The following is a 26,882-nucleotide window of genomic DNA, read 5'->3' on the forward strand; positions in this document are numbered from 1 at the left end:
CGCGGGCCCGCCGCCGGAGGTGTTCCCGCGACCTCCGGAAGTGATCTGCGGGCCCGCCGCGCCGGAAGTGCTCCCCGCCGCGCGGTGCCGCGCCGTGCCGCGCCGCGCCGCCGAGCTTCGCGCCACTGGAAGATGGCGCAGGAGGCTGACGCTATGGAAGACGGGCAGCTTTCTGACTCGGATTCCGACATGACTGTCGCGCCCAGCGACAAGGCCCTCCCGGTGCCGGTGAGCGTGGTGCTAGGCGGGGAGCGGGGCGCTCCTGCTGCTGGGAGGGCGCGGGGCGGACTGGCGCCCCCAGCTACGCGGGCCGTGTGGGCCCCGGGCGGCGGCGGCGGCAGTGAGGGTGATTGATTGGTCGGCCGGGCGCGCGGCGGGCGGCAGGCGAGCGAGGATCGGGCTGGCGCGCGCAGCCCGGGCTGTGGGCAATGCTGGGCGATTTAGGACCGTCGGTGGCCGGGCCGCTAGGTGCAGGGCTAGGTCCCGCGGGCGTGGAGCCTCCTGGAAGTGGACAATGGAGCAAGCCTCCTTTGCTTTCTCTTGCGCCGCTTTTCATTTTCTGTTTTTAGGGTCCAGTCCACTGCAGCGCCAAAGGTGTGCACCCGAAGGGGAGGCATTACCGAAAAATGTCAAGCCTGGGGAATTGGGAGTCAGGTGATGCCGTGGTTAAAGCGCTCGGCTGCTACTAGAAGGCCGCTGCGAGAGAAATATAAAGCAGCCCGCTTCGGTGACTATTACAGCCTTGGAAAATCTATGGGCCATTTTTACTCGCCCTCTTAGGGCCGCTATTGTTTACTCCAACTGTGGTGCCTTGCCCTGGAGCGGTTAAACTGGCTCAGTAACCACCCTGCTGAATCTATTAGCCTAGGCCCCAAGACCCTCTCACCGTCACCACACCTGTATGCAATTATAGCTTCCAGGAAGTTTTCAGACTTGGTTTTTCTCTTGCCAATGTTAACTATATAATTGTTCCCCATTTGTATAGGTAATATACAAATGGGAAACAATTCTGTCAATGAGTGGGGTTTCACAGCAGTAGTAAAGAAACTGCCAAATGGGAATATTCGAAATTCCCCACCTATGTGGCAAATGCTTGGCCGACCCTCAGCTTTCCATGGGGCAGCTCCCATTATAAAGGCATCCAGAAATGGGCTAATTGGAGTTCAAAGACACTTCTAAACTCTGCCTTCCAACAGCTGCCTTGCTTAATGCTTGAAGGCTACTGATGCATCGTGACCCTCACACTGTAAAGGTTGCAACGGGTTTGGTTTGGGATGTTGGCCTGAAGGGGCCCGTGGTACCCATTATGCGGAAAACCGGCTTTGAATAGATGAGAACGAGGCCCAGAGATGTAGCTCATCACTTGCTGCAAAACCTGGTCTTCGTATTCCAACCAAACCTGACTTTGCCTTAGTGAATGGCTGCAGACAAGTTCTCTCAGTAATGCACGTGCCCTAGTTTCCTTAGTGGGAGAAAGACCAGGCAGTTCTACCCTGTCCTTTAGAGTTGCGGGGAGTCAGTGTTGATTCGGAGGCAGTGAGTTTTGTTATGTTTCGTGGTTGGAGGTTCTGTGATACTTTCCAGTTTTATGGCTGAGAGTTTGTCTTGGCTGCTGTGTTAGGAACAAAGCTTTGGGGGTTTGAGGCCAGGCTGCCGACATGAGAATGCTGTTGCTGTCACCGTGACCTGGAGGCATTTATTTTTTTTACCTTGCTGCCTTAATGCCCCATTCTGTGTTGTGGCGCTGTAAGGATTCATTGGAGCAAGCAGCCATAACCTGAAAATGTTAGCTGCCATTATTAATGGAAGATAGGCCTTGTCGGTCAGTCTCGCCCAGAGTGGCCTGGCTGCCGACTGATTCATTCAGTTCAACTCCTACTGAAAACTTGCCTTTCCACCCCAGATATACTAAATCACAATCTGAAGTTATGCAAAATCCCTGCATGAGTCTTAAAGATTCCTCTCTTAGGTAGATATAAGAACATCTAGGGATCTTGTTAAAACTTAGGTTTTGATTCAGTATATCAAGTTCTCGGCCAGTGGTCTAACCAACTAAGTGCTACCATTGCTGTAGAAATAAGCACTTTTGTCTTTAAAACTAACATTTCTTGTGCAACTTCAGAAAGCAGGAACCTTGGGATTTGTCCCAAGATGTTTTGAAGAGTGGTTCTACTTAGAGGCAGGCGGTCCAGTTGGATCCCCATCTAGTAAGATTTATTTATTATGCCATAGTCGTGGCGTGGGTTGATGTGCTTTGTGGGGCTCTGAATTTTCTTTCACTTGCAGAAAGTACTAGGTGGAGACATTGCTGTGGGGCCCTTCCAGAATAATGCATCAGCGTGTGCACCAGCATCCCATTATCGAAATATTAAAAGTATGGATTCAAGCGACGAGAGTTTTTCTGATTCCGATGATGACAACTCTGTTTGGAAACGAAAACGACAGAAATGTTTTAATCCTCCTCCCAAACCAGAGCCGATTCCGTTTGACCAGAGCAGCCAGAAACCGTGTGTTGCTGGAAAAAAGATCAACAACATATGGGGTGCTGTCCTACAGGAGCAGAATCAAGATGCAGTGGCCACTGAACTTGGTATCTTGGGAATGGAGGGCACTATTGATAAAAGCAGACAGTCTGAGACTTACAATTATTTGCTTGCTAAGAAACTTAAGAGGGAATCTGAGGAGCATACAAAAGAATTAGACAAAGAGCTAGATGAATACATGCGCAGCAACAAAAAAGCAGAAGAAGAAAACGGACAGAGTCATCTCAAACGCAAACGGCCTGTGAGAGACAGAATAGGGCACAGGGTAGAAATGAATTATAAAGGCCGGTATGAGATCTCCGAGGAAGATTCGCAAGAGAAAGTAGCTGATGAAATTTCCTTCAGGTGAGCATTTAAATTCGTCATAGAAATGAGCACCAGGTGTCACACATCCACAGAAAGTACACTCCAAATAAATGATTGACGATCATTTAAAATCTTTCTTTAAGGAATAAACTAGATCTCCTTAGTTGGTTATACAGATACACTTGTGTTTTCTTAAATGTAGACAGACATGATAGAATGTTTAAGAGAAGACAGCTGTTTAGCAGCTCTTTGCTATTTAGTGCCATAAAAGAAAGCTGCAGGCGTCCTCAAACTACGGCCCGCCAAGGACATTTATCCAGCCCGATGGGTGTTTTTGCCCCATTTGTTTTTTACTTCAAAATAAGGTATGTGCAGTGTGCATAGGAATTTGTTCAGCTTTTTTATTTTTAACTATAGTCTGGCCCTCCAATGGGTCTGAGGGACAGTGAACTGGTCCCTTGTTTAAAAAGTTTGAGGACCCTTTTTAAATTCATGTGATTTTCATACTTAGTCTTTTTGTCTTTAGAGGTTAGAAACATCACATATGATTTAATACATTCGTGCATGAATAAGAAATAACACATATCACAAAATGTATTCTGATAGGACAAATGATAGTGGCATTTGTCGTTACAGTGCTACCCCCACTTGTGGAAGGTTCTGAATCATCTGAAGTCTTACTGAGAACTGGGGTGGCCTGTCAGTTCAGAAATTTGTGAACAGTTGCCATTGTGGCCCTTTTTCCATCATATATTATACGGTAACATTTCACTACTACCATAATCTGCTTGCCTGCTCTAGCAAAGCGATCAGCATTTGGGTCCATGTTTTTAAGCATCAGAAATCCCTGATTTAGTTTAGAAAGCTACATCTCTATGGCAAGTGTTGTGACCAGTCAGTCATAAAATTCATCACCTACAAATTAGCATCTAAGAGTGATATTGGCAAACAATGTGTAACATTGTTTATAGTACATCTTACTCATGATAAGATGTACCCCCAAAAGGACAATCCTATGTAAAAATTAATGCAATTCCAATATATTTTAAATCAGCAACTCTGCATATGATTCAATGATTTTTAGTACATTTGCTAAATTACACAACCATCAATATAAACTACTTCACCATCCCAGTCCTCAGGCCCATTTTCAATTATTCCCCATTCTTAGATCCAGCCCTTAGACAACTACAAATCAACTTTCTCTAAATTTCCCTTTTCTGTACATTTTATGTAGGGTCTCCCATGTGGTCTTTCGGAACTGGCTTCTTTGACTTAATATTTTCTAAGTACATCCATGTTGGAGTAGAAATCGGTAGACCTATTATGTTTTTTAAAAAGCTTGTTTGTTTGTTTGTTTGTTTGTTTAGTTATTTACCAACTGGTAGAACTTGGCACATTTTTGCTATCAGTGCTGCAATGGACTTTCAGATCTTTGAGCAAGTATTTCTCCTGGGGAAATACGTAATAGAATTGCTCAGTAATGAATCGGGTATCTTAACAAATTTAGATTTAAATATGAAAGTTATGTTAGCATGTTACCATGTTAACTGAAAATTCATCTTTTCAATTCATAGTGATACAGTGGGATAGAGTAGAACTGCTCCTTTGGTTTCTAAGACTTTAAATCTTCACAGAGCAAATAACCTTGTTTTTCTCCCATGAAGAGACTAGTGAGTTTGAGCTGCCCACCTCGTGGTTAACAGCTCACTGTGTAGCCCACTGTGCCACCAGGACTTTACCAGAGGATACTGTCACAGATTTGAAAGTAGCGATGGCTCAAGGAGTGCTGGCGGTATGGTTATTCATTGAGCTGCTCACTACAAGGTCTGCAGTTCGAAACCACCGGCCACTGTGCAGGAGAAAGATGAGGATTTCTACTCCTTTAAGGTGTTACAGCCTTGGAAACTCCCAGGGCATTTCTCCCCTGCCCCACATGGTTGCTATGAATCAGAATTGATTCGATGGCAGTGAGTTGGACTTTTTTATGTTTCAAGAGTAATAGAATTGATGAGCAGACCAATGGTCTGCTTTCCAGACCAACCTAACTCACCACAGTACTGGGTTTATAAATATGAATGAGTCTGAAATGTGAGTACTGTTTAGGAACAGGGAGCTCTGTAAAGCAAAGCTGCTACTTCACGAACAAGGAGGTAACTGGCTTGTCCCAAGTCACAGACTTAATGTCAGCTCTGAGACTGAGTCATGTGCCTTTTGTTCCTCATCTAGTACAGGTTCCACAACAGTGCGCTGCCTTTTGTTGAGAAGAGACCAAGTCTATCCCAGAACTAGTCATTTTTTTCCACTATGAATGTGCTAGGGTAGACTCTGGAATTAGAAGAATTAAACTTTAGGCTTCTTGTCTTTTCATCTCTTAATGAACATACTAATACTTCATAAGGTTGTTGAAAGGATTAACGAAGATAAATCAGTCTCTTTGAATTGTGTTTACAGTGGTGACAGTACCTGTTTTCAAGCTCTCACATCTCTGGAGGCTGGAGGGCCAACTTTTGGCCACAATAATAAAACACATACCATGCGTTTGCTGCTGTTTTGACGGTTCTTTTTGTATTTAGACTTGCATTCATTTTGCCGTATGTGCACTTTTACTTTAATATATGCCCCAATCCAAGACGGCAAATAAGGAGACCAAGTTTGAGACTTAGGTGGAACCTTGAGTCCACGATCTCCTTTGATGACACAATACAGAGGTATTTTCATGCCAGTGTTTCTGAGCTTAAATACTAGTCATGAAATAGTCTAGTGACTAAAGTTGATTTCTTTGATTTTATACAACAATCTTTTTCCTACATCAGGTTACAAGAACCAAAAAAAGACCTGATATCCCGAATAGTGAAGATCATTGGGACTAAGAAGGCAATTGAGCTTCTGATGGAAACTACTGAAGTTGAGCAAAATGGCGGTCTTTTAATAATGGTAAGCCTAACTGGTCCATCGCTTCTCTTTTTCATATTGCTTATTCGGTGTATTTTTACAGTTTGCCTCAGATTGCTGGATCTCTTTACCATGACTTATTAGCATATTCTGTAGTAAAACACACACACACAACTTCAACAATAAAAAATTCCAAACACTCAGTTTTTAAAATGAATATTTCATATGTAGATAAGTTGTATCCTGTTAGTATGTAGTCAGCAGCATAACTCTTGCATGCTTTAGAGTGGAATCAGAAATTCTAAGATAGGAGGGGGTCTTGCCGTTTTGACAGCCATGGGTTTTGAAGGATGGGTGTCTTGTTGGATTTCTGATTAGTTATGAGATTAGTCGTAAATTAATTTGACTTCTTGGAGCCTCTGCCTGTCTCCTTAGCTGTTAAAAAAAATGTGTGTGTAGGGTGTTAGTCCTGTGTTGTTAATAAGCCTTGATGAGGTCATGCATGTAAAGCACCAGTGTCAAGCAGTGATGACTGTGTCACTAGTTCGTTTAATTGGCATTCTGGGGAACCAGCACATCTTTAAAAGCACAGATATATCTGTGGTATCAAAATCTCATGAATGGTTGGATGAAGAGGGGAAGAAAATGTCTCTAGACTTCTAAAGTAGAGGAGCACATTGGAATTTGGGGAAGCACTGCTTAACTATGAGGTCCTCTGAGAATGGCGGAAGGCACACTGCTGATGTGGGCCACCGGCAGTGGCGTGTAATCCCATAGAAGGGTCTTGCACATCTCATTTTAATTCTCTCACCATGGAGGGTGGCTGAAGTTTGAATTGTTTCCCATTCATCTGAACAGTAATGCCATACGTATTATATTGGAAATGATGAGAAAGGAAACCAGTTAGAATTGGCTAAAGAAATTGCTAGTGAACGTGGAAATTAGAGAAGTCACAGAAGAACTTAACGAGACAATAGCAACAGTCATGAATGCATTGGCCTCACTGTTTCTGCCAGTGGTAAGGTATTTAGATGATTTTGTTGAGCAGAGTGATAGATTCAGCAAAATTTTGAACAGTCACCAGTTACTGTCAGGTGAGCTGTTTGTACACAGAAGCCCTCCGGGACTTGAATGCTGTAGTAATAAACTGAATTCCAGTGAGCTAATGCAAAACCTAGGAGCCCTGGTAGGGCACATGTTATCTGTTACCAACCAGCCTCCACTCACTCCCCAGGAGAAACGAGATTTTCTGCTTTCACAAAGGCTTACAGCCTCAGGAAACCACGGGGCCATTCTACTGTGTTCTTTAGGATTGCTTTGAGTAGGAATCCACTCGGTGGCACTGAGTTTGGTGAATGCCAATCTACTGAATATTAAGAAGATTCAAGTCCAAATTCAGTCTCTTTGATCAGTTTTTTCCTTGAATGGCTCTTTATTGAGGACTTGCTATGTGCCTGACACTGTTCTAGACGCAAGGGAGTAGATTGTGTTGGTGTGAGGGAGACAGTCTCTAAACAGTAAATATAAGCAATGTTATAACAAATGTTAAATAGTATTGACTTTTATGGGAAAAGAAATTGATCGTGGTCTCGAGGTACAGAGAAGAGAAGCATGATCAATTAAAACTAGATGATCAAAAAAATTTTTTTAATTAAAAAACTAGAGTGATGAGGGTAGAGCTTATTGAGAAGGTGCCATTTGAACCTCAAGGAAGGTGAAGAGCCGGAAGAGCAGGCAGAAGTAGCAAAGCAGATTGTCAGGGTTGGGACTAAAGTGACTTGACGGTGGGCAGCACATGCCTCAAGGCAAAATTTCAGAATCGCCAAAAATACCATAATAGAATATTACTTTAGGTAAAATTTAAAAAATCAATTTCTTAAAAAACAAGCCATAATTAACACATGAAATAAAAACAAGCCCCAAACCTGCCCTTGGCAGGACTTACCTCACTGTTTTCGGATGTCTGCTATGAATAAGGGCCCAAGTAGCTAGAGCAGTGCTTGAGGGAGCAGAGTGTGAGATCAGGGAGGGCATGAGGGACCAGGTCTAGTGGGGACTTGTTTGCCATTGTGTCTGGGGCAGTGCCAGGCATTGTCTGAAAAGGATGGCTAATAGGGAAAAGATACTAGCGTTGAAGCCCAAGAGACCATGGATGAGATCGTTTGCATAGCACCACTCGAGAGTTTCTGTGCTTGCCATTTTGTGGAATTGGATTTATGCTTTGAAATAGTTCTTGGAGGATTTTGAACTGGTTGGAAGTGCTTTTCATTCTGGCTGCTGTATGAGGATGGACTGAATGGGAGCAAGCGTAGACAAAGGAACACTGCTTCTGGAGACTGATGCGATCTGAGGAAGAAAATATAGTGGTCAGATTTCTGCATCTTTGTGGAAGATGGAAACAGGCTTACCAGATAAAATGAAGTGTTACGGTTGACATCTGGTATGGCTAGCTGAAAGAGCAGTATCCCCAAATCACCCATTAGTATGCAAAAGCATTGGACATTTATCTGATATGAAAGCATGTATTTAAATGGGGGGGGGATTTAAATGAAACACTCACACACAAAAAAACCTACAAAATGTAAACTAATCTGTTTATACGAATCCCATTTCTCAACAGAAGAGGAGACATTTTATATGTGTTATATATAAAAGCCATTCATGTAAAAATGTTACAATGATTACCTGTAGGCAGTGGGATTATGGGACCCTATCTAATTTTGATTTTTTTTTGTACAATAGGCACATACTTTATATAAATTTTTGTTTAAAATCATTTTATTGGGGCCTCATAAAACTTTTCTCACCGTACATACATACATCAATTGTGTCAAGCGCATTTGTACATTCGTTGCCCTCATCATTCTCAAAACATTTGCTTTCTACTTGAACCCTTGGCACCAGCTCATTTTTCCCCTCCCCACTCCCTTCTCCCTCATGAACCCTTGATAATTTATAAATTATTATTATTTTGTCATGTCTTACACTGTCCAACGTCTCCCTCCCTTCACTCACTTTACTGTTGTTGTCCCCCAGGTAGGAGATTATATGTAGATCGTTATAATCGGTTCCCTCTTTCTACTCTACCTTCCCTCCACCCTCTGGTATCACCACTCTCACCACTGGTCCTGAAGGGATCATCTGTCCTGGATTCTCTGTGTTTCCAGTTCCTATCTGTACCAGTGTACATCGTCTGGTCTAGCCAGATTTGTAAGGTAGAATTGGGATCATGATGCGGGAGGAAGCATTTAAGAACTAGAGGAAAGTTGTATGCTTCATTGTTGCTACACTCCATGCTGACTGGTTCATCTCCTCTCCGAGACTGTTCTGTAAGGCAGTGTCCAGTTGCCTACAGAGGGGCTTTGGGTCCCCACTCAGCAATGATATGATTTTTTGTTCTTTGATACCTGGTCTTTTCGACACCTCGTGGTCACACAGGCTGGTGTGCTTCTTCCATGTGGGCTTTGTTGCTTTTGAGCTAGATAGCTGCTTGTTTATCTTCAAGCCTTTAAAATCCCAGACACTATATCTTTTGATGGCCGGACACCATCAGCTTTCTTCACCACATTTGCTTACGCACACATTTGTCTTAAGCGATTGTGTTGGGAATGTATGCATCACGGAATGCCAATTAATTAGAACAAAGTGTTTTTGCATTGAGTAAATACTTCAATGGATGTCCAATGTCTATCTGCTGCCTTAATACTAAACCTATAAATATATGTACGTAGATTTATTTCCCCATCACCATACATAAGTATACTTACATATGTACATGCTTGTATTTAGACCTGTATAAATGCCCTTTGCCTCCTAGTTCTTTCCTCTATTTCCTTTTACTTTCCTCTTGTCCCACTATCATGCTCAGCCTTTATTTGGGTTTCAGTAATTTCTCTCAGTTACATTGCTCTTGATGAATCCCTACCAGGCCTCTCACGCCCTCCTTGCCACTGATTTTGGATCACTTGTTGTTCCCTTGAAAAAAGTTTTAAAAGTAATGTCAATTAGTTAGAAAGTTCTTATTAAATATATATATATATATATGTGCACTGATTTGTTGTTAAAATTTTGTTTTAAAAGTAAACATATTCACAGTTTAAAAAATCAAAGAATTTACCGTAAAAGTTTGCCCCACTCCTCCAGTCTCTCGAAGCCTCCCCCATGGGCCCCCCTTGTTTTACACAGATGGAAAGATTAACTATACAACTATATTCTGTTTCTTACTGTTTGTTCACTTAATATAACTTGGAGATCACCACATTGCGTGAGAGAACCTCTTCATTACAGTGGCAGTATTTTAAGAAGATAATTTATAGTTTCTTTTATGTGGTTGTATATATGTGCATGCATATCTATGTATCTGCACCTGTGTATATCATGAATGTGTTTATGATATGAGATGTATGTATGATGGGGAATCTCCCCCCAAACCTGAAATTTTTCTTTTCAAAGCTATGTATATAATTTTTTTTTATTCTCTCAGTCTTTATTTGAGATAGAACTGGGCCTGCCAACCACATTTCTTATCTAGTGTAGGAAAGAAATCTAGAGGCAAGGGACTCAGGAAGCAATCTGTAAATTTTTTTACTTTATCACCTCCAAAGTACTCTCCATTACACTTAGTACATTTGTCAAATCTGCAATTCCATTCTTGGAATCTTTACCTCTTCTACATCCTCAAATCGCTGTTCTTTCATGTTTCTCTTCATTCATGGAAACAAGAAGAAGTCTCACGGAGCGAGATCGGGTGAGTAAGGTGCGTGGGGCAAGAGAGGTATACTGGTTGGTTTGTTTGCCAAAAACTGGCCCACTGAGATTACTGTGTGAACAAGTGCATTGTCTAGGTGGCAAAACCACGCCTCCAGTCTGCTACAAATAAGGCCTTTTTTGTAGCACACTGTTACACTATCTTTTCAGAGCCTCTAAATCAGGGGTTCTCAACCTCAGGCTCGTGACCCCTTTGGAGGGCAAATGACCTTTTCACAGTGGTTGCCTGACTCATAACAGTAGCAAAATTACAGATATGAATTAGCAAGGAAAATAATCTTATGGTTGGGGAGGTCACCACAACATGAAGAACCTGTATTAAAGGATCGTGGCATTAGGAAAGTTGAGAACCACTGCTCTAAATAGAAAGCTTGGTTAACCGTCTGACCTGGTGGAACGAACTCCAAATGCACTGCGAGTCGGCACTTTCATCATTTCGGGAAATTGATGGACATCCAGAACAAGTTTTGTCACCAGTTGACATTTTACCTTTTTTGAAACGAGAAAACTACACATACACTTGTTTTTCCCATGGCGCTGTCCTTGTAAGCTGTGTTCAACATCACAACAGTTTCTGTGCCATTTTCCTCCAGCAGGAAACAAAATATCACAGCTGCATGCCATCTTAAATTGACCATCACAGAAATGAGCTTCAAGCAAAACTGCTTTTCCAAGAAAAATTCAGTGACCAGAGAAAACCTCCCCAGGCAATGCCACTGAGTGCACTAACTCAGAGGGAGTCACTAGATGTTTGCCCAGCGAGAGAAATGCTTACTGTGACAGCTCCGCCCAGAGGAGCTGTTTTCCTTTTTTTTAGTGATGGGTTTCCCCCTCATATATTTAAGCCTTTGATCCAAATATATCACAGTATAAGTCATGAGTTATAAACCCAATATAGTATTTTTCTTGGCCCAACGGTTGTCAGCTGTCCAGGCTAACCCAATGCCCGGGACAGTGTTACACTGTTGGAAGAGCAAGCGCTGCCCAGTGAGGCCTGGCTCCACGCACTGTTTTAGAGTTGTGGTCGCACAACCTCTGGGCAGCATTTTGCACCTTTGAGAGTGGAGCGACTCCTCCTGTGGAGTTGCTCCTAGTCTGGATGCAAACACTACTTACTGCCTTTATTAACATACTGTCTTTATTACATGGTAAGTAAGAGCTCCCTCTCGGGGATGGCCAGTCATTTTTCTCTTTCCTCTTCCCTAAAAAAAAAGTTTAAAAAAAAATTTCTCTTGAAGGCTAGTTGCTCCAACACCAGCTATTAACGATTTGTTCTGTTTGACAGACTCTTTGTAGTAAACTAAATTCCCATGTGTGTTGACTTCTCTATTTTCTGCTTTGCTACACATGTTCTAGTTTTTCCTCACAAGTACAGTTTTCATTATTGAGGCTTTATGGTACGCTTTAACATTTGATAAAATACTCACTGATTTGATCAGATGCCAGAGAAAGTCAGAAAATTATGTCTTTTGCTCATGAGCTGGATTTCTTGTTTCTCTTTGATACTGTGTAAATTTTAAAAATCAGAATTTGAGGACTGAGAAAGACAAAAAATTCATTTTCTTCAGGAACTTTCATTTTCTAAGTAAAGAAACTAAAAGTAATGATTTGTGTGATTTCCTCATTTGGTAACGGTCAAAATCAAGACTGCGCTTTGAATCTGGTGACTGCTTTCCTCCTGGAGCCTCTCGTCTAAAAAGCTTTTGATAAGACTGTATACAATTTAATATTTTGGTTCCTTCTTGTAGGATGGTAGTCGGAGAAGAACACCAGGTGGAGTTTTTCTAAATCTCCTGAAAAACACTCCTAGTATCAGCGAGGAACAAGTTAAGGTAAAATTGATTAAAGTCCTTAACTGTTGAGATCCATGATAATTTGGCTTCCACGCAGGCTCTCTAGCTTTCATTTCTATTAATCACCATCATGTAGTCGGCCGCAGGCAGACTGATTTTGGCATTTTGTCTATTCAAGGCCTTGCGCCGCCTTCCGTTATTTACAGTTGTGACTGATTTAATCTTTTGGATTCTTTGTCTTCATTTAGAAAATGAGTTTGATAATATTTGCTTTGGAAAATGAAGATAATGTTAATGACTTTCCTTGTAATATACTTGTAATAATTTCTACTTATGTGCTAAAATTGTTCCTTTATTTTAGAGCATTTTCTATATTGAGAATCAAAAGGAATATGAAAATCAAAAAGCTGCTCGGAAGAGGAGAACACAGGTGCTGGGGAAGAAGATGAAGCAAGCTATTAAAAGTCTAAATTTTCAAGAAGATGATGATACATCACGAGAAACTTTTGCAAGTGACACAAATGAGGCTCTGGCCTCTCTCGATGAGTCACAGGAAGGACATGGAGAAACAAAGTTGGGTACAGAGGAAACCTTTGAGGTTGATCATTCTCATGATATAGACATCTTTTAATGGATTAAACAAGTTTGGACATTGGGAAGAACAAGCCTTTTAAAGTTAACATTGTAATGAACCATTCCTACCGAGAATGCTTTGTTGTACTTTGCACTGATAACCTGGAGGTGAGAGAATTGTTTTCTGTTTCAGATAAAAGTGAGGATGTGGGGTGTTAAATGTGACTGATAGAAACAGTTAAAAAGTTCTCGTGTTAATTATGAATGTCACTAGTTGATGATCATCTTTTTCCAGTCATGCCATCCCACTTGAAAGTTTGTTTTCCTGGATTTATCTTTGCAATGAATAACGCTTTGATTTCAAAATATTCCAGTAAGAGGATCTTAATGGGACACAGAGGAGCCTTGTCACAATGGTGAAAGTAACTCGGCTCCTGTCCAGTAGTTTGGTGGTTCAAACCCCAAAGTGGTTCCACAGTAGAAAGGTCTGACCATCGGATGTCAAGACCAGCTGAGGAAGTCTTTCTACTCTGCCACAGGGCATTGCCCTGAATGAAAAAATCAGCTCACCCAACAGCAATGAAAGACATGAATTGTGAAGCTATTGTAAATGCATCGAATTTTGTTTTTCTGTATTTTAAGAACTGTTAGAACATTTTACAGTTAAAGACTAAAAATAAGTTGATATTGCTGGATTTTTTATTTATTTGTCAGGAATCAATAAATGTTAGAGCTTTTCAAAGAAGTGTTAGTTCTTCAACTTGGTTTTGACTTACTTTAACTTGGTCATGTACTGAATAATGAATGTGGTCCAAATCTGTGTATTACCATGGACATGTAAAACCTAACAGCACCAGTCTGCTTTGGACTGCTTTACCTTACGTTAAGGAAGTAAGGTGTAACTATTGTCATACCTGCATGAAGTTCTACACTTTTATTAATGACAAAAATATAAGTTTACTTAAGATGTCATGAGAGTTGATTGTAGTTTACACATTAAAAAGTGTAGGAAACAATTATAAACTATTCTTGACATTGTATTTGAAGTTCTTCAGTAGTTCTTAAAACACATGGTCGCTGAAGTATATAGCTGGGAAGAGAAAGGGAAAATGATCATTGGTTGCTTTTTTATTAAGGCAAAAATAAAATTGGATTTTTGGCAATCCTTAATGAGCTTCAAGTCACTATTTTTTTGTTGTTTAAAACCGTTTTATTGGGAGTTAATACAGATATATCAAGCACACACTGGCTCCCACAATCAGTTTCAGAACAGTCTTTTCCTTCCGAACCCCTTGACCTCAGCCTTTCTGTACTGCCCCCAACACAGTCACTCCACCCCCAGGAACCCCTAATCTGCTTGCTGCCCTTATAAGTTCATCAATCCTGATTTTCATATACTGAAAGCATATTGCAAAAATTCAAGAAGATAACTACCAATGAGGATAACACATCTTAGATAAGCCCTAACAAGAACAAACCAAAAAAAGTTGAAAACCAAATGAGGCCTAATGTGCATCAGAGGGAATCAATGGCTAAGATTTTAAAGCCTCAAGTCGGGTTTACCCTTTAGATCACCTACAGTCATTTGTCCAATGCACTTTGTTTAGTAACCACTTTCCTCTCATCCCTCTATTTTGCATAGAAGGAAATCACGAGGCTTATTTCCTATGGAGATCCCATTAATGTATCTTGGGCTCCCACTCTCATCCATATCCTTATGCAAACCAAATTCACAGTTTAATCTCTGATAATGTTCCCTGTGTCAACTAGAGATGGTATGATTTACAGTTCTTTGGTGACTGATGATGGTCTGCTTCTTCCATGTGCACTTAGTTGGCATCTCACTTTGATGGCTGCTTGCTTGGAGACAAGCCTTTAAAACCCAAACACGTATCTGATAGCCAGGCACCATCTACCACACTTTGCTATAGCATCCATATCTTCTGTGTTCCCTTCCAGGGGACCCTGATGTAAGAATTAAGTTGGAGCTAAGATTTAACGAGAGCCCAGAATCCATTCCTGGATCTATGGGGTTTTGTTTTTCTGCCTTTGGTTCCCTTTCAAAACCTTATTAATTTGTGATAGAGAGTTCTTATCGAAAGAACACCTTCCTGGGGCATAATGATCTGTTAATACTGTCTTTGATTAGCTTCTGGTACCAAATTTTTAAAGCCCCGTTGAGAGAGGGCTATTGGGCCAATGTAGGCTAACTCCTTATCACAGTATCATTACTCTTAATCTCAAGAATTCTTTCATGAAATTGCTAAAACCACGAGAAGTAAATAGTTTAAATAGGATTTATCATTTATCTGAAATGGGGAGTGATAAGAGTACAGAAAAGTAGTGAGTAAGGCAGGCATGCTGCACGCCCGACGAGGAAGCAAGCGAAACAGCTGATCCTGGAACCCTGAGCTTCGGAGGGAAGGCTAGAGAAGTGAAGTGACTCCCAAACAGCAGAATTTGAACGAAAGTGGGGAGATGATACAGACCACTGAATTGTCAGCTGCCTGATGAAGTGTGGCCTTCGAACTTCCAAATGCAGCCTTGGAATGAGACAGCCTGGCACACCACTGGCTGAGAAAGATGGAACCCTCTGGTTCCCTACATCCTCACGACCCGATGTGCTTGGCCCCCACCCCCACCCAGCCAGCAGCTCATGACACCTCCTGCACTCCAGAGCCTCTACTGTGCCTGAGGTTAGAGTGGAGCCCTTGTGGACGGGTGCCAGGTGCACCAGCCCCACAGCTGCAGTTGCTTCAACTCGCCCCTCAGACCAGTAGAATGCAGTGTTCTGGATCCCTGACCACCACTGCCGAGCAACACCTTCCATCAGCAGCTTCCCTGACCCCAACCATCTGAACCCAGAGGACCAGGTGCCTTGATCTCAGACAGCTGATAGGCCAGTCGGAGCTCCACCAAGGACTAGGGTGCCCACCCCTTACCCCACCTACCCTGTGAGCTGCCTTAGGTCCTTTGTCTTTTTTCTCTAGTTTCTCTATTTCTCTCTTCCCTTTCACCCTTTTCCTTTTTTCTTTCTTTTAGTTACTGTTCTCTTTCCCCTCCCCTTAATCTTACTGTGTTTTTTCTTCACTGTTGCTTTTTCCTTTTTAGCTACTTATTTTTCGTGTTGTTTACCTGCTTTTTCCCCACTTGCTTTTTCTTCCTCCTTTATTGCTGCTGGTGGTTTTAACTCTTTCTTTTTTCTTGTCCCGTCCTGTGTTAGACAGGGACCACTTCCCCCTGCTGTACCACCTGACCATTGAGAGATACCCTCAACTGTGTTTCACCAATAGAGAACTGTGCACAAGCTTCCATCTCTCAGCCACCAGGTGGTGAATGGCTTAGGTCACACCAACATAATTAAACACAAATATAGCTACCCCACAATGTCTCTAAAACAACCAAAATCACAGCCATGGAGTCAATTCCAACTCACAGCCACCCTGTAGGACCAGGTAGAACTGTCCCTGTGAGTGTCCAAGTCTAACTTTATGAGAATAGAAAGCCCTGTCTTCCCGTGGAATGAACAGTTCTAATTTCCACAAAGACACTACCCAGTGCCCCAAACAAATAACCAAATCACAGAAACAGGCATTTCTAAGAAAGGAATGCACTGGAGCTATCTGATGATTTCAAACGAGTCGTATTTAGACACTGGTAATTTTGTGTCAGTTTGCCTCTGGATTCTCAGGGCCTGGTAATCCCCCATGATGTGATTTAAGAGTGCACTTAGCTCCATGACGGTCTGCTGTGGGCAGCTAAGAAGTTGCAAGAGGATTAGGGAAGATTGCAGCCCCCTTACGCACGTCACATCCCTGATGCAATTGAAATGATGTTTCCTTCTGAGGTAGCTTACTCTCGTTAAGCAGACTGTGAAAGCGTGTCCCTTCTTGCTGGCCTGGCTCCTCCACATGGCTCATCGACCTCCAGTTTGGAGACTGGAGTCCGTGGACCACTATAATGGCATCAGCCCTGGGAGCCATCAGAGCCAAGCATCTGACCTGCCAATCTTGGACTCACCTCTGAATCTGCCAACTGGGGTCTGCCTGCTTTGTCTTCTTGCTTCCTGGCTCATCAGCTCCAGCAGGCTGTGTGAGTTAGGAAAAGTCAAAGAGCTGACCCACAGACTTGAACCAGATTGGACTTACCTGTTTTGACAACTGTTGCCCACATCCTCAATATAACATTAATATATATTCATATATAATTAATTTTTTGAACTTCCTGAGATAGTTAAAGTTTATTGTGCCAACTTGGCCGATACACACACGTGGGGTTAATTGAAGAGCAGAAGGATAAATGGCTCAGTGAGCCTCGCCTTTCAAGTTCTCGGGTCTCTTGCTTTGTGATGGTCGGACCAGGGTACAGCTGCGTTAGCCAGTTCCCTGCTTCAGCTGGCAAGGCTGACTTCCTGCAAGACATCCCTGAGGAGAAGCTGCATGGACCCACCCCGATGCAGCCCTGGGTGCGGGAGCAGCCGTGTGGAGACCCCTGCCAGCGCTGAGATGCTTACATGTTCACTGATTCAGCTTTCCTTCTGCAGTCGGCATCATAGTGTGTGTTTTGTGAGATGGAGGAGGACTTGGTGGATTGGTATTGGACATATGGGTTAATGTTGGACTTGTGGGTTTGGGCAACACTAGTATGTTTTCTTGATGCGCATTTAACCTTTATATAAAACCCTCTCTTATACATGAGTTTCTGTGGATTTGTTTCTCTAATATACCCAGACTAATACATGTCCTATATAATCAGAGCCATGGAATTGGGATGAATAAATTTGCCCATTCAATGCTCTTATTCAGTCAGTAGACCAAAAATTTTTCCAAATTCAGATGTCACTCTTCTGAAAAGGTGGTTTATTTACAGGAGAATAGAATATGTAGAAATAATCAGATAAAATGTATATCACTGGTTTTGTTTCTCTAGAGAACCCACAAACTCCTTTAACAGACTGAGAAAAATATCGAGAAATCTGTAGATAAAAAAAGAGGGAAACAGGACAAACTTTAGAAGGACTGAAGAGAACACTACCGTGACAAACTGATCCCCCAAAAGACAAATTAGCCATCATACAAAAACATCAAATTAAATTATTCTCTCTCAGCACTTCCTGCTGCTTTTTCATCAATAGCTGGCTGAGGATCTTTAAAATCTTAGCTTCACTAAAGTTACTCTTCCTTCACCCTTCATGGTTGTTTGAAACTTGGAAGTCTCTCTCCAAACCTATCCTGAGTAGTCAATTGATATTCTTATCAAACCAACCTATTTTACCGTAATTCTTCCTGCACGGCTCATTCTAACGTTTGCCCCTGGAGCTAGCTGGTAGGTTTCATCCTAATAAACCTGTCTGCCATCTCTCTTAGAATAACTTATGTATTCATTTCCTCTTGGCCTTTTCTTATTAAAATAACTATTATCTAAAATGGTCTATGATATGTATAACACATTACTAAGACATTTTATTAGTGTAATTTGATTTATCTTCAAGGATGCATCTACTAGAAAGGTGGTAAAGGTAAAAATGTGCAGTATATAAAAAAGGAAAATTATAGTCAGTGGCAAATAGGGAATGTGAATATAAGGTGATTATTTGTAATTATTTAATCCAATGCTTTCTAGTATATGTGTGTCATATGTGTAATACATCTACAAGCATCCTATTTTTTAATTGCTTTAATAATGATGATTTACTTAAGAGAAACAACAACTCCAAACCCTGAAGATAACTTGGAGCTGGGCTCTCTAACTGATCTGGTCACGTAATTGCTTTCTAAGGGTTGCTATGAACTTTAGTAAAACATTGCCGCAGAGACAGCAATGTCACAATTGGCTTAGTGAGTTAGTGACATTCTAGATGAGAATTCTGTCATTGCTGCGGTTATGGCGTCAGGAAGAGACACCTGTCCAACTTTACCGAAGCTCACCAAGAATTGCCCTGATGAGAGTTCAAATAAGGAGCCTTATAAGTGAGGATTTAAAATAAGGATTTAAAGGTTCTGGGCTTCAGAGTTCTGGGTCATTTGCAATCTGGGATCTTTACAGCTAGATAGCAGTTTTGTACTCCTTGGCCCCTATGCAGAAAGCCTTATGGTGGCGAGGAAAGGGACGTGAGCACGGAAAGCAAGTCTCGCTGCGAGTGTGCAGCATGGGCTCGTGCAGCCCTCCCCGTGAGAGCCGGTATGTGGCGGGAAGTGCTGCCTCATGCCGTAGGGTCGTTGAAATGAAGACGGAGTAAATTGTAAAGGACAGTGTATAGTGGGGGCCACAGGTATGCAGCCACTCCTCATGGTAATACTTGAGGCTTATTTATTTTTTATTTTGTTTTGACTAGGGTGAAGGTTAATGCTTGAGGTTTAGTGGGTGGATTTTCTATTAGGTGAGTCTCCAGGGCTGTCACAGCTGTCCTGCAGCTGCTGCGGTGCTCAAACCTGACAGACTGACGCCACACAACTGCTTCCCTCCCCGAGGGAGCTTCTAAATGATTCTCTTCACCTCACAAGATGTCTTTTCGTCTTGCTTTCCTCGTCTTCAGGTATACTGATATCCACTTGCCACGGTTTTCATTAAAACAAGGGATGATTCCAAAACGCTATGTTATGCCTTGGAAGGAAAGCATGCAATTCAGGAAAATAAACATCAAGGTATGTGTCCATAGCAATTCATCATAAAAGCCTACACCATTTAATATACCTCTCAATAGATATGTAAAGATATTAGAATTATTTTGATGAACTTTCACAAATATTTGAGCAAAAATTGAATAGCAACATCACATTCAAATAACCCAATGATAAATGGGTTTTCAATAAATTTATTGAAGGTTTTCACAACTGACCTCAACCTTTTTTTCCACATCATGCCCACTTGCACTGAATGTTGGTAAACAGCTCATTTGGAAGCAGGTACCATTAATATTAAAGCTGCAGTACAGAGCATGAATTTTTAAATCTGTCCTGCCTGTATAATTAGAGAGCCATGGGAACAGTGTGGATAGATTTACAGATAAGATTTGCTGCCTCTTCAATGCTCTTATTCCGTCAGTAGATTCAAAAAAATTTTCAAATTCTGATATCACTATTTTTGTGAAAAGGTTCAATATTTATTTAATGGAGAATAGAATTTATATAATCAGATAAGAAATCCCAAATTCTGTTACTTAGTAAGAAATATGTTTGTAAAACTGATTTCCAAATTTCAAATGGTAGAAAGAATAAGAATATGCTTTGCCAGCACATCCATCTAGGGTGGCTAAGATAAAAAGAAATCTGAAAATAGAAAATATTGGTGAGGAAGTGGGGGAATCTGAACCTTATCCATTGCTGGTAAGACTGCAAAATGGAACCACCACTGTGGAAAGCAGGTGGGGTCTCCTTAAAAATCTAAAGCCAGTCGTGTGGAATAAGAAGATACTTTGCTATTTCCCTCCCACTAGGGTGGCTAAGATTAAAAAGAAGCAAAAACCCAAACACACACAAAAACAGAGACTGCCAAGGATATGGGGACATCCGAGTTCACGTCCATTGCATTATGCATACAGCCATTGAGAATGCAAAACGGTACAGCCTTGGTGGAAAAGTGGAGGTTCCTCTAAGTAGGGAAATGGAATCAGCGCATGAATGAGCAATCCCACTTCTATGTATCTATCTAAAAGACTTGAGAGGCAATGCTTGAAAGGAGATTGTACACCAGTGTTCTTTACGCATTATTCACAATAGGCAAAAGCTGGAAACAACCTAAGTGCTCAAGAGATGAATGGACATGACTCTCTCATTCTCTCTCACACTCACTCTCTCACTCACTCACTCTCTCACTAATTCACTCACTCTCTCACTCATCCACTCACTCTCTCACTCATCCACTCACTCTATCACTCACCCCCTCACTCTCTCAGTCTCTCTCACTCTCACTCACTCACCCACTCACTCAAAAAAAAAAAAGAGAGAGATGAATGGACAAATAGGGACATGCATACAATGAACTATTACTCAGCCAGGAGGAGAAAGGAGTCTTCGGCTGGGCTGAGTGAAAGATACCAATCATGAAAGACAAATATTGTAGAATGTCACTCGTATAAAAAGACAAGAACAGGGAAATCCGTAGAGACTAAAGTTTAATAGTGGTCATTGGAGGGGGTGGGGAGGGAGCTTGGCCCTAGGGAAATTTCACAGATTAAGTAAGGGCAGGGTTGCACAGTTGATCGGTGTGCTTGCTGTCCATATATTGTACCCCTGTGAAAAGTTGAATTGGCAAATGCGGGAACACACTGACACACACCAAAAAGTAGCTGCTGAGACTGCTATGGACAACCAAAAACCTCATGAAATTTAGTTCTTTGGTTTGGAGGCTTAGGGCCTTGACTACACGAAACATTCCAGGTAACTGGCCTCGTCACGTGTCTAGTACTCTCTCCCACCTCCTGGTTTGTTGCATGGTGCCTGCGGTTCCAAGGGCCAGGAACCTGAGGGTAACAGAATGTGTGGCTAATTGTCTCTATGAAAACCGACCTCTTTTTGTCACGAGACTAGAAGAACTGGATGGTGCCCAGTACCGTTACCGAACATTCTCACCACAGACCCCATGGAAGAACCCTGATGAAAACGGGAGAGGTGCATAGCAGAATTCCCAATTCTTAGGGTTTCCAAACTGAGGGCAGGCATTTCACAGCTAGAGAGGCTGGACGAACCCATGGAGCCACTATCCTGAGAGAATCATTAACACTTAAACCAGAAATATTCCCTAAAGCTGCACCATACCTTAGCTGAACTAGTCAAAAAGAGCAGCGTGTTCTTTGAAGAACTATTTGCCTCTGGGTCAGACTCGACTTGATGGCAGTTGGTGAATGTGGGTCAAACTTGAAAGATGAGACTAGACCTTTACCTTAGGAGTCTGTGATTTTATATTAATGAGGGAGAAGCAACACAGAAAAGGAAAGTGAGAAAGCGTGCACAATTTGAAAACTTTAATGCCGCTAAATTATGCACGTAGGAACTATTAAATCGCTGTATGTTTCTCTGTGTATGTTCTCAACAAGAAGGTACATAAAATTTAGAAAAAACTAAATTTAACCAAGCCAGGGATGCTATTATATGGCATAAAAACCATACTACTAACACAGGTCCCATGAATTTCTTATAAAGTGCACATACGCAATGTAAAAATGCAGTTGAAGTTCCCTGAGATGATGGCCTCGTATGCTTGGTCTTTGTTCACCCACTTTTTATGACGCATTGGGGAAAGAACAGATCATTTCCCACTCAAAATTCGGGGAGGTTTTGCTCAATGTCCCATAGGTATTTTGATCCTACATTTTTGCAAATGAAAGTGAGGAAATTGAGACTCAAGAATTAAACACCAAATTAATATATTGTAAGAAATTGTATTGGGCCCTAACTTTAGGCCATATTTCATTTACTATATTGGCTTATTGCCAAGTCATTTTTTATCTCCTGAAATAACTTTGGCAGAACAATGATGTTTGTATTTTCATGCAGTGTAACTACAGGGTGCAGGAGCCCTGGTGGTTACAAGTTGGACCACCAGCAGCTCTACTCCAGTAAATAGTTATTAGGGTCTCTGAAACCCCCAGGGGTTCGCTATGCGTTAGCATTGACTCCATGGCAGTGAATTTGATTTGGATTATAACTAATCTAAATGCACAAAAGAGAAACTGAAGGCATTGATATGTTTCTGCCCGAGATCCTCTTTAGAGCTTTAATGAAGTATAATTTTTCACAGATGTTCTACCTGCACAAAACACTGTCAGCATTTAAAATGTACTCAGTGAGGCTGTAGATCTATTTCTAAAGACAGTGCAGCCCCTGGCTGGTCCAGCTCCAACTGAGGGAGCAGCAGAGAAAGAGAAGAGCTCTCTCTGTACCCCAGCTGCTGGCAAATCAACTGCCCGGAAAGCAGCCTGGAAGTACTGGCCACCAAAGCAGCTTGCAAGAGTGCGCCCTCTACTGGGTGGAGGAGTAAAGAAACCTCTCACTTCCAGACATGTTTGTTACTACAGTGGCTCTGTACCTGTGACATTAACTCTTATCTGAAGAAGCTCCTGAATTCTGATTTTAGCAAAGTTCCCTCCTGTGGCTGGTGCCAGAAATTGCTTCGGACTTTAAAATAGACCCGCGTCACCAGAGGGCAGCTAGTGGTGCTTTTCAGGAGGCACGTGAGACCTGCCTGGTCGGCCTTGTGGATACCAACCTGTGTGCTGTCCATGCCAAACATGGGGAAATTATGCCAAAAGATACCCAGCTAGCACTGTGCTTAAGAACCCACGAGAAATACCTCATTCTTTAAAAACGTCCCCCTATTATTGGTGGTTCTGAATGTTAGACCTGCCTGCTCCTCAACGTCATCCCCAAAGGTGGTCAAACAGTGCCAGCGTATTTGATTGTAAAATGGAAAAGCAGGAGACAGAAATCAAGTACTAGCAGTTTTTTCCATTTTCATTTGTGTGAGATTTTTTCTTAAACGTTTTATTAGGGGCTCATACAACTCTTATCACAATCCATACATACATCAATTATGTAAAGTGTGTGAGAATTTTTAATGAAAATGTGGGGAATAAAGCATTAATTCAAGTCAGAATGCTTCGGTGAGGAAGTTTGAGCAGCTCAACTTTATAACAATTATAAATACACATATTATTTTTTTCTGGATAATATCACTTGGATACTTTTAAAACAAGTAAATTTCTGAATGTTGGCAAAAACAGGGCATTAGTAGAATTTTCATAATACAGTGCATTCTATCCACTCATTATACTCCTCACTGAGATATCCAGCATGAAAATACATGCTTTTAATGTTATCTCTTGTCTGCACTGTTCCTATACGTAAGTAAGTTTGTTATTGAAATACATTAAACACATACACACTCACAGGAGAAAGTCAGAAAGTATCCATTTCTTCCATGCACAGGACTGTTCCAAGAAAACTTATTTAACCATGCCTCTGTGACCTGTGGACGGCCACAGGCAAGCTCTCTCAGTAGTCTCTTAGGATACCTTCAAACAAAGGTCCAACCCAAACCAGGGCTTTGGAGGGGTCTCTGCTGGGCCAGTTACCTTTAACCCATAGAGTTCAGCTGAGAAGATTATGATGACAGTTTTTTTTTAACTCCAAAAATTTACTTACGGTGAAGATGTTATAAGAAAATCCAAACCGATGCTGTTGAGAATAAGGCCAAGAATGCTGTTCTGAGAACGCACAGCAATACACTCGCTCATTCTCTGAGGGCACAAGGGCCATCGTGAACATATATTTGGGGGGAACTTACTCCATCAGACTTCTTTTTGTTACTCAAATTCAAAGAACATTTTCAAAGAACTTGACTTGAGTCCTTGTGGTAGAGGTTACAGTCACGCTGCTCCTCGGGATAAAGATGGGCTTTTCTACTGTAAACAGTTATAGTCCCGGAAACTCACACGGGCGCTGCTACCCTGCCCTTTAGGTTCCTATAGGTCAACATAACTCGATGGCAGTGAGTTTGGGTTTGGGTTTGGATTTGAGTCCTTAGAGGACAGCAAAAGCACTGTTTTGACGTGGTGGGTTAGGGGAAGGCTGGAAAGACCACCTTCGGCAGCATACAGACTGCAGCAGGGGGAGATGTTGGGAAACCAGTTTCCCAGTTTGATGGGTGTATTTAAGGAAGATGTCTGTGATTTTGCAGCAATACTTTTTGACCCCCTCTCCTCACTAGTGACTGATGTGTCCAACATTCTCTTACAGAGTTACCATGAGAAGTCAATAAGAAAATCAGAGGAAGTAAATGTTAGCTTGTGTTTTCTCATTTCTCATTATCCTCACTATTTTTCTTGTCAGAGGTGTTATATGGGAAAACATAGCATGAGGCTGCACCCAGGACCAGAAGTAAACGTACGCTCCAGTCAGAACCTCAGTGCTTGCTTATCCAGCGGTGGCTGCAATAACAATGTCCTATTTGATACTTAGTAGTTCAACTACAACTTCAGATTTATAGTTAGCAGAGCATTTTACTCATTTCTAAATGGATTCTTCAAGGCATCGTCTATTATTCCCATCTCATATTTGAGCAAACTGATCCTCACAAGGGTAAGTTGTTTGTACAGGTCCCTTGACAAATAGGAAATTGGAGTTCAGCAATTCGACCCCACGCCTATCTTGCTGGGAGTTGGGTAACACCGCGCACAGAGGATCCATTGCCTTTGAATGAAGGGTGATGTTCTGTCCAGTAGACCTTCCTCTTGTAACAGGCACAGTTCAGAGAACCTCTAGGAACCCTTCCGTTTTAACCTACTAAAGTGATGCCTGGGGGGTGTGTGTGTTTTCTCTTAGCACGCAGAAGCATGTGGGATCCACGTTGGCCCCTTAGAAGACTCTCTGTTTCTGAATCACAGCGAGAGGCTCTGCCACGGGGAAGACCGCAAGGTTGTCCTGGGGAAAGGCCCGCGGGAAGTCAAGATCGCAGATATGCCTTTGCACTCGCCTCTCTCCAGATACCAAAGCACTGTAATTTCCCATGGCTTCAGGCGAAGACTGATCTGAAGAAAGAAAATTGAAGCAATAAACACTTCAGATGTGTGTGTAGGCCTCTCTCCCTCTCTTCTCCCCTCCCCCCATCCCGTCTCTCTATGCTAACTACGTCCATGGAGCACTCATATTTCACCCACAGGTTGACTTTGTAAACAATGTGTCTGAGTCTGGGTTCTCAGGAGGAGCAAAATCAGTGAAGTATACATAAATATATCTGTGGGAAACAAAGATTTCTCCCAAGTCGGCTCCCCAAAACATGTTAGATTTAGGACACTGCTTGCAGCTAATGGTAAAAAGTATTTCCCTTGAGGCAATTGCTGCCTGACTGCTATCTGGCCCCACCACAGGGGTGGGCCTGCTCCCTGCTGCTGGGGACAATGAGCTATTTCTCCCTGGGGCTTGTGACCATCAGCTTGGTTCCTGTAGGTGGGGGTTACGCCCTACTGCTAAGGGTTCTTATGGAGATCCAGAGAACAGATCAAACCAGCTCCAGGTCATCCAAAATTGAGCTGCCATCCTGAATCTAGGATCCGCCCATCTTGCCACATGTATACCCCCAATCCCTCCTCTTCCTACTACGTGGATACCCCTAGAACACCCCTTTCCATTACCGCGTTACCTATAGCACAACTCCTTCCTGTGACGTGTGTCTTTCCCTGTAATTAGGGGGCTTGCATGTCCCCAGAGAAGATAAAAAGCCTTGGTTAACATTGAAGATTCTCTCTCCACGTGGACCAAGCGGGGCTGAGGTGAGCACTGCTACCATGAATTGTGTCTGACTCCATTTATTTCAATACTTCTCTTCTATCTCTCATGCTCTCTATAACTTTACTATAATCTTTACTTATTATCTGTACAATTGTGCCTACCGGAACCATGATGTGTTAGAGTCTGGCTAGGCCTGGCATATATCTTTATACATAGAAATTAAGAGGCTACCTAGTGGCACAGAGGGTCAATGTTCGGTTGCTAACAGAACAGTTGGTTGTCTGGGAACCCATCAATCAGTCTTGGGGAGACCGAGGAGGCTGTCTGCTCCCGTAAAGATTTTCAGTCTTGGAAAACCTATCAAGCAGGTCTACTCTGTCCCATCAGGCTGCTGAGTCAGCATCAACTCCCTGGAAGTAGGTTTGGGTTTGGGGTTTATAGAGGAGGAATTTACTTCAAGGATATGACTCACAATTTTGAGGAAATGGATCAATATGGGGTCTGGCAAGTCTCAAATATTCAGGCGAGGTAGGCTGGAGGCTTCCGCTTTGTATGGGGTTGTAGAAAGTGGTGAATCGAAAATCTGCAGGTAAGGTCACAGGCCCAAAATTTCCGCACGATTATGTGCCAAGATCTAGAGGTCAGGTTATGAGAAGAAAGCAGGGCTGAGAAAACAGACGGAACTTTGCCAGAGATCGTTATATACTGGGACCTGCTACACTCCCATAGGGCTTCTGTGATGCCTGTGTCAGATGCCCCTTTAGACTTTTTAAACAGAC

The 26,882-nt window shown here is 42.2% G+C and overlaps 2 protein-coding genes and 1 non-coding gene across 3 annotated transcripts; all 3 read left to right on the plus strand.

The window, feature by feature from the left end:
- Nucleotides 1-68: 68 nt before the first annotated feature.
- Nucleotides 69-14,047, plus strand: PHAX (phosphorylated adaptor for RNA export). The gene is made up of 5 exons (XM_075541471.1): nucleotides 69-228; nucleotides 2,287-2,888; nucleotides 5,666-5,786; nucleotides 12,260-12,343; nucleotides 12,666-14,047. The coding sequence occupies exons 1-5, from the start codon at nucleotides 133-135 to the stop codon at nucleotides 12,933-12,935; spliced, it is 1,173 nt and encodes a 390-aa protein (XP_075397586.1). The 5' UTR covers nucleotides 69-132; the 3' UTR covers nucleotides 12,936-14,047.
- LOC142442059 (small nucleolar RNA SNORA74) lies at nucleotides 11,422-11,621 on the plus strand. The gene has a single exon (XR_012783315.1). It is a non-coding gene; the product is annotated as a small nucleolar RNA SNORA74 (small nucleolar RNA).
- Nucleotides 14,048-18,760: 4,713 nt separating the features above from the next.
- On the plus strand, nucleotides 18,761-25,407 carry SPMIP10 (sperm microtubule inner protein 10). Its single transcript, XM_075543094.1, has 3 exons — nucleotides 18,761-18,846; nucleotides 19,413-19,521; nucleotides 25,198-25,407. Exons 1-3 carry the CDS (start codon nucleotides 18,761-18,763, stop codon nucleotides 25,405-25,407), a joined length of 405 nt encoding a protein of 134 aa, XP_075399209.1.
- The last annotated feature ends 1,475 nt before the right edge of the window (nucleotides 25,408-26,882 follow it).

Source organism: Tenrec ecaudatus, chromosome 2 (genome assembly GCF_050624435.1).
Source record: "Tenrec ecaudatus isolate mTenEca1 chromosome 2, mTenEca1.hap1, whole genome shotgun sequence".
NCBI lineage: Eukaryota > Metazoa > Chordata > Mammalia > Afrosoricida > Tenrecidae > Tenrec > Tenrec ecaudatus.

Bases quoted from the DNA above. Each gene is read 5' to 3' on its own strand.
- SPMIP10 (XM_075543094.1), top strand. From the start codon at position 18,761: ATGGCGTCAGGAAGAGACACCTGTCCAACTTTACCGAAGCTCACCAAG. The intron at 18,847-19,412 runs GTGAGGATTTAA...CCTCGTCTTCAG, and splicing joins TCAAATAAGGAGCCTTATAA to GTATACTGATATCCACTTGC. The intron at 19,522-25,197 runs GTATGTGTCCAT...GTTTTCTCTTAG, and splicing joins TCAGGAAAATAAACATCAAG to CACGCAGAAGCATGTGGGAT.
- PHAX (XM_075541471.1), top strand. From the start codon at position 133: ATGGCGCAGGAGGCTGACGCTATGGAAGACGGGCAGCTTTCTGACTCG. The intron at 229-2,286 runs GTGAGCGTGGTG...TTTCACTTGCAG, and splicing joins ACAAGGCCCTCCCGGTGCCG to AAAGTACTAGGTGGAGACAT. The intron at 2,889-5,665 runs GTGAGCATTTAA...TTCCTACATCAG, and splicing joins GCTGATGAAATTTCCTTCAG to GTTACAAGAACCAAAAAAAG.